This window comes from Chiloscyllium punctatum, chromosome 49, assembly GCF_047496795.1.
Source record: "Chiloscyllium punctatum isolate Juve2018m chromosome 49, sChiPun1.3, whole genome shotgun sequence".
Lineage (NCBI taxonomy): Eukaryota > Metazoa > Chordata > Chondrichthyes > Orectolobiformes > Hemiscylliidae > Chiloscyllium > Chiloscyllium punctatum.
This window is the reverse complement of record NC_092787.1, coordinates 18,185,125-18,197,331: the sequence shown is the minus strand read 5'-3', so window position 1 is coordinate 18,197,331 and position 12,207 is coordinate 18,185,125. Positions and strand designations below refer to the sequence as shown.

General features: G+C 40.7%; 1 protein-coding gene across 4 annotated transcripts in view; it reads right to left on the bottom strand.

Moving 5' to 3' along the window:
* LOC140469301 (SH2 domain-containing protein 3C-like) overlaps positions 1-11,415 on the bottom strand; it is a 185,110-nt gene extending 173,695 nt beyond the window's left edge. For 2 of the 4 annotated variants that reach the window (XM_072565665.1, XM_072565667.1), the window contains exons 1-2: positions 11,110-11,415; positions 3,482-3,601 (exon numbers count right to left, since the gene is read on the bottom strand). In XM_072565665.1, the coding sequence (XP_072421766.1) occupies positions 3,482-3,539 (58 nt within the window). In that variant the 5' untranslated portion in view covers positions 3,540-3,601; positions 11,110-11,415. The remainder of the gene's footprint in view (positions 1-3,481; positions 3,602-11,109) is intronic. The other 2 variants (XM_072565666.1, XM_072565668.1) reach the window with 2 other exon arrangements.
* Between the last annotated feature and the right edge of the window lie 792 nt (positions 11,416-12,207).

The following is a 12,207-nucleotide window of genomic DNA, read 5'->3' as shown; positions in this document are numbered from 1 at the left end:
AATCTTGTCACCTACTCAAAAAGCTTAATCAAGTTGGTGAGACATGACCTTCCCTGCACAAACCTGTGCTGTCAATTACAAACAAGTCCATTTGCTTCAAAATGTGAATAAGTCCTGTCTTTCAGCACCTTCTCCAACAGCTTCCCCATCACTGACATCAGGCTCACTATATTCTAATTACCTGGATTATCCCTGTTTCCCTTCTTAAACAAAAGTACAACATTAGCTTTTCTCCAGTCTTCTGGAACTTTGCTGGAGGCCAAAGAGGATGTAAAGCTATCTGTTAAGGTCCCAGCTATTTCCTCTCTTGCCCCTCACAGTATCCTGGGATAGATCCTGTCTGGCCCTGGGGACTTGAAAACCTTATTGTATTTCAAGAAGAAAGATCTTGTAACAGATCTCCATCACATCGGACAAACTATTTGACAAACTAATGGGACTAATGGCAGACAAGTCACCAGGATCTGATGGCCTGCATCAAAGGGTTTTAAAGGAAGTGGCTGCAGAGATGGTCTATGCCTTGTTTGAAATTTTTCAAAACTCATTGGATTCTGGGAGGGGCCCAGCAGTTTGGAAGCCATTAACATGACACTCCTGTTCAAGAAGAGAAGAAGACAGAAAGCAGGAAATTAAAGGTCAGTTAACCTTGCGTTGTCATTGGTAAAATGCTGAACTCCATTACTAAGGAAGAAATAGAAGAATAATGAGAAGAGCTTAATGTAATCAGACAGAATCAACATGGCTTTGTTAAACAGAAATCATTCTCTGACGAATTTACTAGAGTTCTTTGAGGATGTAACAAGCAGAATTGAAAAAAGGAAACTGGGATATGTAGAGGACAGTGAAAGTGGTCAATAAAATGCTACATAAAATGTTATAGAGTCATAGAGATGTAGAGCATAGGAACAGACCCTTTGGTCCAACCCAATCATGCCGACCAGATATCCCAACCCAATTTAGTCCCACCTACCAGCACCCAGCCCATATCCCTCCAAACCCTTCCTGTTCATATACCCATCCAAATGCCTTTTAAATGTTGCAATCGTACCAGCCTCCACGACTTCCTCTGGCAGCTCATTCCAAACAAGTACCACTCTCTGTGAAAAGGTTGCCCCTTAGGTCTTTTTTATATCTTTCCCCTCTCAACCTAAACCTATGCCCTCTAGTTCTGGACTCCCTGACCGCAGAGAAAAGACTTTGTCTATTTATCCTATCCATGGCCCTAATAATTTTGTAAACCTGTATAAGGTCACTTCTCAGCCTCTGACGCTCCAGGGAAAAACAGCCCCAGCCTGTTCAGCCTCTCTCTATAGCTCAAATCCTCCAACCATGGCAACATCCTTGTAAATCTTTTCTGAACCCTTTCAAGTTTCACAACATCCTTCCGATGTAACTAGTGGAATGCCACAAGGATCAGTTATAGGGTTTCAATTCTTTACGATCTATTACTGACTTGAAGGAAGGGCAGAGTGTAATGTATCGAATTTGCAGATGATATAAAAACAGGCAAGAGGGCATGTCATGATGAGGACATAAGCAATTTACAAGGGAATAAAGGTTTGGGCAAAATTTAGCAGATGGTACTTAATTTAGGCAACTTAGGTCATATACTTTGGGAGGATGAATCAAATGGCAGATTGTTATTTAAATGGTGTGAGACTCCATAAAAGTGCAACACAGATTGATTTGGTTATTCTTGCACATGAAACACAAAGTTAGCATGCAGGTGCAGCACGTAATTTATTGTGAGTAAGTTAGTGTTTAAAAATTGGGAAGTTCTACTAAAACTGTACAGGGTATTGGTGAGGCCACATCTGTAGACCTGTGTAGAGTTTTGGTCCCTGTATTTAAGAAAGGATATCTTGCCACAGACGGCAATTCAAAAGAGATTCACAAGAATGATTCCTGGGATAAAGGGACTGAACTATTAAGAACAGCTAAACAGGTTACACATTTATGCATTAAAGCTGAGATGAATGAATGGTGATCCCAATGAAAAGTGGAAGAATGAGCAGGCTTAAATGGATCAATGTTTGATAACGTTCCACTAGTGAACTAGGGGATGTAGTTCCAGAATAAGGGGGCATTCATTTCAAACTTAGGTACAAGGAATTTCTTTTCTCAGAACGGCGTGAGTGTCTGGAATTCTCTTATCCAGAGAGCTGTAAGGCTAGATCACTTAAATATTTAAAGAGGAGGTGGAACAACCTTATAATATCAAGGAATTAAGAATTATAAAGAATTGGCAGGAAAGAGGAACTGAGGCCTGGGGCAGATCAGCCAACATATGTTGGAATAGACCTAAGGGGCCAATGAGTTATGCCTGCTCTGATTTTTAATGTTCTAATTTTAAAGCAATTCTCCAAGATCTGCACTGATCTACAAAATGAAACATCTCTCCCAAGTGTATCTTGTCATGACAATTCAAGATTTCATACACTTCACTTGGGCCACCCCTCACTCTTATAACACCAGTAAGAACAAATCTAACTTGTCCAACCTATCCTCATAAGACAATCCACTCATTCCAGATATCAATCTAGCATCTATAGAGAGAAAGCAGAGTTAATATTTCAGGTCCATTGACCCTTCTCCAGATCTGATGATAGCTGGAAAAAAGATGGTACATATGGGTTGGGGTGGGGTGGAGTGGTGAGTACACAATAAGCAGAGACAGAGCCCAGAGAAAGAGAAACACAGGCGGACAAAGATATGGATAATGGTAAGCTAAAGAGAAAGAAAAGCTGATAATAGGGACCATTTATAGGTGAAAATGGATTGGGTCTGCTGAAAGCAGCCCATTTAATGATAGGGCCTGGGGTGGGGGTGGAAAGAACATAGAAGAAAGTCTTCAGGCCCTAAAATTATTACATTTGACATTGAAGTCTCCAGGGTCCCCAAGTGGAAAATGAGATGCTGTTCTTTCAGCTTGCACTGAGCTTTGTTTCATGTGGTTGACTCTCAGGACCCCCTAAGTATGTATATATTTGTCATACCAAGTGACATATTCCAGCATAGAACCATGTCACACAATATTATTCATATTTCTGCCCACATAAATAACACAAAATATTTGTGGCCTCTATTTTGAATGATCCGGTTCTCAGATTATTCATAACTTCTTCATTTTGTGCTCAGAGATGGTCACAGTGATAAATTGGGATAACTGCTCCCTAAATTTTCTTTTTGGAAGTGTGTGTGGGAACCTAATGCATTATTATTAATGTTTGCCTGGCACTGCTCAGATTGTGTTTCATTAGGTAGTCTCTGGTGTCACTAGAGATAGAGAACACAACAAGAAACTCAGTGATTTACCTCCCACCAGTGGTTTGAATTTATTGGGCTATGAGTGGGATTTAAATCCTGTCCCACAACATATTTTGTACATTAAGCATTAACCTAGACCGTGAGTTATTGTGGTCACATTCTCAGAATCTTATTTTATTCAGAAACATATTATGGGCCCCCGATGATTGCTTACCTCTATATTTCTCACCTCTGTATTTCTCGTGCTTGGGGTAAATATGGATGCTGGACATAGTTGAGGGATGTCGTCTGTTTTCTGGCTATCACAGCTCTACAAATTGACAGTAAAAGTAGCCTGTGAAGGGAACAGAAATAGTTCAGCATCCCACAAAATAAGGAAAGATTTCAACTTTACTGCTGGCAATTTCTATGAATGGCTCAATCTTCTCACAGTTAATAGCACCGATATACTTCTGGTGTACTGTGTTACAAACTCCATCCATTTAATAATTACATACCACACACTGGGATCACTTTGCTTTATAATGAGTGTTGCTTTCTGTGAATTCTGCACATTGGGAGTGAATTAATGTTGCCAACCTTCCTGGATGGGTCAGCAGTCCCCAGTTATGGCCTAGGAGAGCTTTGTCCTTTAAATGTTTCACTGCAATAGCAGCTTCTTGTACCCCCCCCCCCCCCCCCCCCCCCTCCACCCCTCCTGCTCCAAGATATCACCATAGTGAAACCTCAGGCTATGGGCTCCATTATTCCCTTCACCACTATAGTGAGTGGCAATAGGCAGGGGGTAAGGGAGAGCAGCATCCGAGGAGCAGGAAAATTGACGGTTCAGGCAGAAGCCCTTCCTCATGAAAGGCTTTTGTCCAAAACATCGATTTTCCTGCTGCTTGGATGCTGCCTGACCTGCCGTGCTTTTCCAGCACCGCTCTAATCTTGACTCTAGTCTCCAGCAACCGCAGTACCCACCTCTGCCCAGTGGGAAAACGAGAGACAGGTGAATAGAGTGTGGGGCAGGCATAATTTCCAGCAGGGCTGGGAACATTTGCAGCATGGGGCACCTGGGAAGATAGCACTGTGAGAGGAGCAACCACTAAAGCTGAACAAAACCTGGGTCCATATTTTGGTGCATAGTAAAAGCATGTTTCTTCTGGTGTTGGAGATGGAGGACAACAGACAAAGACCAAAGATTCACACTGGAAGAACCAAAGGGGAAGAGAGGAAAAATTGTATTGAGAGCTATTATGGGGTTATTCACCATGAATGGTATTGATCCACAACAGCTATTTTTATTCTTTCCGAGATTGTTACCATCACTGCCTGGGCCAGAATTTGTTATCCTTCCATAAGTGAGAATTGAAGAGGTGGTGTTGAGCAGTCTTCTTCCATTGTGCAGTCCAGTGCTGTTCGGAAGTGAATTCCAGGTTTTTGATCCAGCAACAATGAAAGATGGGTGATATATTTCCATGATGGTGCATAGCATAGAGAAAAACCTGTAGGCAGTAATGTCCTGCCCTTGTCCTTCTAGACAGTAAAAGCCATGTGTTCAGAAGCTGCTATTGAAGTTTGATGATTTTCTGCCGTGTTTCCTGTAGTTGGTACACTCTGCTACCACTATGTGTTGGTAATGTAAGAAGTGAATGTTTAATGTGCTCAATAGAATGATGATCAAACAGCTGCTTTGTCCTGGATGGTGTTGAGCATCTTGTGTCATTGGAGCTGTATCCATTCACGCCAGTACAGGATATTTCATCAAAATCCTGCCTTGTAAATGGTGGACTCACATTGAGGAGTCAGGAGGTGAGATACTCACCAGAGAATTGCCAGACTTGGATCTATTCTTGTAACTATGGTATTTATGTGTTCAGTTAGGTGTCTGGTTAATGGTAACTTCCAGGATGTTGATGTCAGAAAGATAATCAAATGGAGATGTAGGATAAATGCAATATAACTTGCTGATATCACATTATCAAACCATCTGTGAGCAAATGGTGCACATAGAGGGAATACAGGATCAGGATACCATTTGATCAAGTCTCCAGGAATAACTCCAGCCAGGGAGGACAACTCCAGAATGGATAGGAAAAGATTGAACATTGTGGCTTGAGCATAACAGTTTCTCACTGGGAAGGTTACACACTGTTGCTTCTTTGTTAGAGAATTGGTGAGTTCATTCCAATTCCAAGCTCCTGATTTTTGGACGAGCTGTTGGATTGAATGTTTTTTGAGTTGAAGTTATGCCACAGTGAAGCCTAGTGCCATCAGTGACACAAAGTTAAATTGACAGCTGCTGCATTTTAAAGTATAAATAAAGCTAAAGTTTTGCTCTGAATGTGGGAATTCTGAGAACTCGTTGTTTACACAACACTGAGGTCAGGTTGACCCAAGTGGGAATATCTCCCCACATGATTTATACACTTTTCAAAGTGACTGACTGTAAATTGATCCAACTTCAATCTCTGCCTCAGTCTATGAAATAACATACACCCACAAACCTTGCAGATCTGAAAGGCAAGGAAATAGGCAAGATACTGAGTACAAACTGTAATCACATGTAATTTATTCCACACAATTTATTCCTTGAACAACCTTCACATAACCCTCAATATTGCCTCACCTGATCTGCAGCAGAGTTATGGCAGTACAAAACCAGATCACTATCTGTTGTTACAAACTCTCACTGTTATTCAATTCATAACAATCAGAGCAACAACTGGATAAGTAGCCCACTTCCAATTCAGAATAATGTGAGTGCCACAGGTTAGGCAGTGCAGTGTTTATCACTCGCTTTCTCTAATCCCTCTAACTATTTGTCATGGAACCCATGACAACAACCTCTGCGTGAAGTCCTTTCACATTGGAGACTGTTGTACTACCACCACTGCATGCTTCTGGCTAACATGGAACTTCTTATCATTTGCTGTAAATATGCTGGAAGTGATTTGCAGGTTGATAATTAACCTGTTGGGTCATGTCACAAATGTATCTTCCATGACTATCAAAGCTTGGACTGGTATCCGAATGTGGAGCTTTTGGCTCCGAGGTAGGGGTGCTACTTATTGCAATGCACGATGGTCATGGGGGCCAGTACTGAGCGGCATTGAAACCAGCCACCCTGGTGACACATGCCAGGTAATGAGAACATGTACACAATGGCAGCATCCTATTTGGAGATTCGTTTCTATTGGGCAGTCAGCGGGGAGCAGGTTGTAAATTAAATACAAAAACTGTATCAAAAAAACTTTACTCTTGCTTCCAAGTTGCATCGAAGCTGATGTAGATAGGGAGGGAGTCAAGCATAAAGCCCAGCCATTGATTTATTGAGAGGACTAAGAGTCAAAACACTATTGTGGAGTCTTCTGGTTCCAGATAATGGCCAGACCAGCTGAAAAATGGACAGTCCATTACAAAACTACACTGTCTGTTAGTAAACTGGGCTGTCCACTACAAAACCAGATTGTCCACTACTAAACCAACTACTCGCTACTAAACCAGATGGTCCACTCCAAAACTACTTGGTCCACTACAAAACCCCACTGCCCGCTTCAAAACCAGAAGTCTACCCGCCGTAGATGATTAAGGGAGCTGTAAAAACACTGATGAGCTGTGATGCATGTGTCTGGCAGTGCAGGAGATGGACAGTCACTGCAAAAAGCTTTCTCTCTGCCTAAGGTTCTTTACAAGGAAGACAATGTAAGCTCTTGGTCACATTATTTGACTACTGTCCACATTCTCAGAATTAATTACTGAGACTACAAATGGACATTGCAGACTAGTAATGACACGACAATCCTCATAAACTAGCTGAAGACCTTTGGGATGTAAAGGTCAAATTATACAGGCCTGTAAACTCAGTGCTGATCCCAGGAGAGCAGGTTCCCATTGAGTTTTATCCCCACACAGTACCAACAGGCCCTGACTTAGAAATACAAAAGAAGCCACCCAGAAAGCCAGTGCTGTCGCAAGCTGTGATAATAATGGGCAAGATTCAGTACAAGATTCCAGTTAAAATATTATAAAGCTATATATCAGAAACATACATTTAATAAAAACAGAAGGCTGCAATTAACCAAAGGGAGACATACGCACATGGGATATTAAAGAAAAGATTTGCATTTGTATAGCACCTTTCATAACACCAGGGTGTCTCAGAGTGGTTTTACAGACTATTATATACTTTTGAAGTGTGATCACTGTTGCAATGTAAGGAACGTGGCAACCACTTTGCGGAAACCAAAATTCCACAAAAAGCAATTTGATAATGTCTCTGAAATTCTTCTTTTTGTAGTCGTTCAGTTCAATTGTAGCAGTCAAAATATAAGTATAATTTAGCAACTCAGTGTTTTGATGCACTTAGAGCAGAGGCAGCATGGAACCCTTCAGTTGTGGAGAATTACCCCTCCAAGTGCCATCATGAGCACTCCTTAATAATGACTGGATGGAGACTTCACAATGTCAGGACTATGTAGGCCCTTTGTGGTCATATTTCTGCAGCAGTGAATTTTGTGCAGCAATGTAAGAATCATTGATTAGTCCATTTTCATGACTTTGGTTAAGAAATAAGTAATGAATGGGACATTGCAAAGAATTTAAATCATTAAAACCACTTCCATTTTGCAAGTACATTCATATGTTGTTTCTCTGCGTTATTTCATCAGGTAACACACCAATGAATGTCTGTGAAAAATCTTTTTCCAGACTATTTTAACATAGATTGTTTAACACAGACCTGTTTATTTTACACAGTGCATTAGTTGCAAGCGTGAAACAGAGAACATGAATATGTTCGGAGCTAACTGTACTACTTAAACCATAATTAGTTTTCTGCAGGCAACAGTTGAGCTACAAGGGAGTGGGTGGCTGTCCTGTCCAAAGCCCTCCACTAGCAATGCTTGGAACGTAAGTCTAAGACACAAGAGTGAGCCAGGCATATAGATTCATACAGTCATAGAGGTGTACAACATGGAAAAAGACCCTTTGGTCCAAATTGGCTCTGTCAACTAGATATCCGAAATAAATCTAGTCCCATTTGCCAGCATTTGGCCCATATCCCTCTAAACCCCTCCTATTCATATACTCATCCAGATGCCTTTTAAATGCTGTCATTGTACCAGCCTTTACCTCTTCCTCTGGCAGCTCATTCCATACATGCACCACCCTCTGCGAGAAAATGTTGCCCCTTAGGTCCCTTTTAAATCTTACTCCTGTCACTTTAAATCTACGCCCCCCTAGTTTTGGACTCCCCCACTCCAGGGGAAAGACCTTGTCTATTTACCCTATCCATGCTCCTCATGATTTTATAAACCTTTATAAGGTCACCGCTCAGCCTCTGACGCTTCAGAGAAAATAGCCCCAACCTATTCAGCCTCCCCCTATAGCTCAAATCCTCCAACCCTGGCAATGTCCTTGTAAATGTTTTCTGAACCCTTTCAAGTTTCACAACTTCCTTCCTGCAGCAGGGAGACCATAATTGCATACAGTATTCCAAAGTGGCTTACCAATGTCTTGTACAACCACAGCATGACCTCCAAACCCTTATGCATCTTCAGTCTCAGTCTTCTCCCATACTGTGGAGAGACATTAGATCTCTGTTTGCAATGCCAATAGCACAGTCTATTCAACAGGGTTTTCTTACATCATGACTTGTTTTCAGCTTCATAAAGAAAGTTTTAATGGAGTCATTGAAACCTACTGCACAGAAGGAACCATTTCTGCTTTTCGTAACCATGTTGTCCCTTTGAAAATGTAGTTGCCTTCATCCCCCATCCTCTGCATTTTGTCCAAAGCCCTGAAAGTTCCTCATCCCCAAGCCCTTGCCCAACACTATTTCTAAATTAATTATAGAATCAACACTTTTTAAGTTAGAATTTCAAGATCTGACAATTCTGAGGGGAAATCATTTCTCATATATCAAAACACATAACTTCAATACCTTGTCTGGAAATTAATTTAAATGAGTTTGTAATGGACCAATTTTATGAATTGTGCAAAGTGTTTGAAATGTAATGGGAAAATCTGTTGACAACTAACTGTGTGTTGTATCTAACTATGACAACTAAGTATTGGAAGTCATTCTGGGAATTTTATAATAAGAAGGATATTGTTTAGTTAAAGGATGCAGAGAAGCAAAGAAAATGAATCCACATTAAAAATTTAAGTTATAAGGTAGTGAAGATGTTAAGAGAGCAATTGGAACTTTCAAGATTGTAAAGGCTCCAACGCTTAATAGTTACAGAGTCAGAGATGTACAGCATGGAAATAGACCTTTTGGTCCAATTTGTCTGCACCAACGAGATATCCTAAACTGATTTGGTTCCATTTGCCAGCACTTGGCCCATTTCCGTCTAACCTTTCTTATTCAGGTACCCAACCAGGTGCCTTTTAAATGTTGTAATTGTACCAGTTTCCACCATTTCCTCTGGCAGTTCATTATAGACATGTATAGACATGCAACACTCTCTGTGGGAAAAGTTGCTCCGTAGATGTCTTTTAAATCTTTCCCCTTTCACCCTTAAACATATGCCTTCCAGCTTTGGACTCCCCCATCCCAGGGGAAAAGACCTTGGTTATTTACCCTATCCATGTCCCTCACTCTTCTATAAGCGTCTGTAAGGTCACCCGTCAGCCTCTGATGTTCCAGAGAGAAAAGCCCCAGCCAATTCATCTCTCCCTAAAACCCAAACCCTCCAACCCTGGTAACATCCTTGTAAATCTTTTCTGAGGTCTTTTAAGTTTAACAACATTTTTCCTACAGCAGGGAGACCAAAATCGAATGCAGTATTCTAAAAGTGGCCTTGCCAATGTTCTATACAGCCACAAAGTGACATGCCAACTTCTATACTCAATGGACTGAATTCAAAAATATGAAACTGAAGAAGAGAAAAAGGAAACTCTATTTCATACTTCAAAAGACGAATAGACTTGTGGAATAAGCTGGCAAATAAGGCCTAAGGAAACTGAATAATTATCTAAAAATGATTAGTGGAATTGAGATCTTTCAAAAGAGGCTTGTAGGAACTTACAGCAATCTCCTTCTCATAAACATTCATATAAGAGTACAGCCCAGTGGTATGAGAGTTCCTTTAAAAATGATAGATATTGATTCTAGTATGGTTTTTTAAATTAAATGACAAAAATGCACAAGCCACTGAACTGCTTACAATGATGTACATCTACAGAGGCGTTTAAACGAAACAACAGTCCGGTATTTACTAAATAATAGATCCAATACAAAACAGAGTATTAATCCAAACCTTAAAGCACTAAGCCCCAGTCAAATCTATCTTCCTACAAAGTGTATTTGTGTCCAGTTAAAATATCCTGTGAATTAGTCTGTAACTAGCCCAAGGGACATCTGGAGGGACATTAGATGAAAGTGACAAAGACAAAAACTAGCCAGCATTTTCCTTCCTGTTTCTCCCAATGTTCCTGCCCTTCCCTTCTCTTTTGCTGAGGGTGCTGACTATATTCGAAGTATGATACATTAATGTGGGCACCAGAAGTTTGTTGGCATCTCACCAAAGTGGCTATTCTTTGGTAGACATGCCACTGTACGCAAGGTAGAGTAAGCCACATTGAGAATGAAAGAAGAAAATTAGCACAACTAAAATGTATTAAAATTAACTAAATTAGGAGACATATATGACTTCTTCATTAAAATTACATTTTTCAGGTTATTTTTTAAAACAAATTCTCTGTGCTGATTGATAAGGTTAGATTGTCTACAAATCCCCTCCTTACAGGAGTATGAATCTCATTGGTAACTAGTATTGCTGATACATACTTAGACAAGAACATGCAAACTACTTTCATTAAAATCTAGAGAGTTTGCTGTCAGCTTAGAAGTACCTGTTGGTTGTGAGCCTGTGTCCCAGGTATGGAGCAGATCTCTCCGGCGCTGTTACTGAAATAAACCCCGCAGACTTGTCTCCCCTTTTGGAAACTCTGAAAACGGATGTGACAGTCAATGGCTGGAGTGTCTCAGACAAATAAGGACAGTGGGGGCCTTGTATCAGTTTTGAACAAGCTGAGCTTCAGTTGCTTCTCTAAGGGAACTCTGGACATCAGAAGGGGTGAAGGTCAAGTGATGAGAAGAATGCTATGGAGAGCTGGATAGAATAGTGCAGTCAGAAGGGGCAAGTCGAAACTGAAGTGAAGTACGGCACACACAGTGGAAGCTTGTTGGAGATAAAGGAGGGACCAACATTTTTAAAGCAACTGACCTTGCAGCCAATCAGATATGTATAGTAATTGTGCACTGTATGTGTGTCTGTGTCTGGAAGGGGGATGGATGGAGGGGGAGGGATTTGGTGGTTACTCAATTTGGTGCTGAATTGACCTCTTTATTCCAAAGAAAGTCTTTACTTGAAATAGAAGAGTTACGGCAAGTTAAAAGCTCAGGACTATGATGAGGGATTCCACTTCGAAGGTTAATCTGCTTTCTCACTGCTCAATTTTTTCCAGTGTTTTCTGTCTTTATGTCAGTTTTCTTTTCATTTGTGTTTTTCACTTCATCTCTGATTCAGAAAGTAATAGGCTGCAGGCTTTCGCAGACAGTGTACTGGTGGAGAACTGACAATGGTGATTGACTGCTGTCTACTGCAGTTCCAAACACAATAAAATTAAAAGTGCAAACTCTGGAACTCTGACAAAACAAAGCAAAAATGTGAGAAATGCAGGGTCATTGGTGAAGGGAATATTACTTTGTCAGTGAAAACTCAGATAAGAAAGTATTTTTGTAGTTTGTTTCTTTCACAGATATGATTTCCTTGAAGGTTAGAAAGGGTTTCGAAAATCTGTTCTTTTTTAGTAACCTGGTTTAGTAGGCCTGGGCTCCCTAGGTTGCTATGACTACCTGACCTAAATATACAGGGCTGAAAGATTGTACAAACAAGGTCAAGCAATGCCAGAAATGAGAAAGTCACAATTTCGAATGGTCGAGTTTCT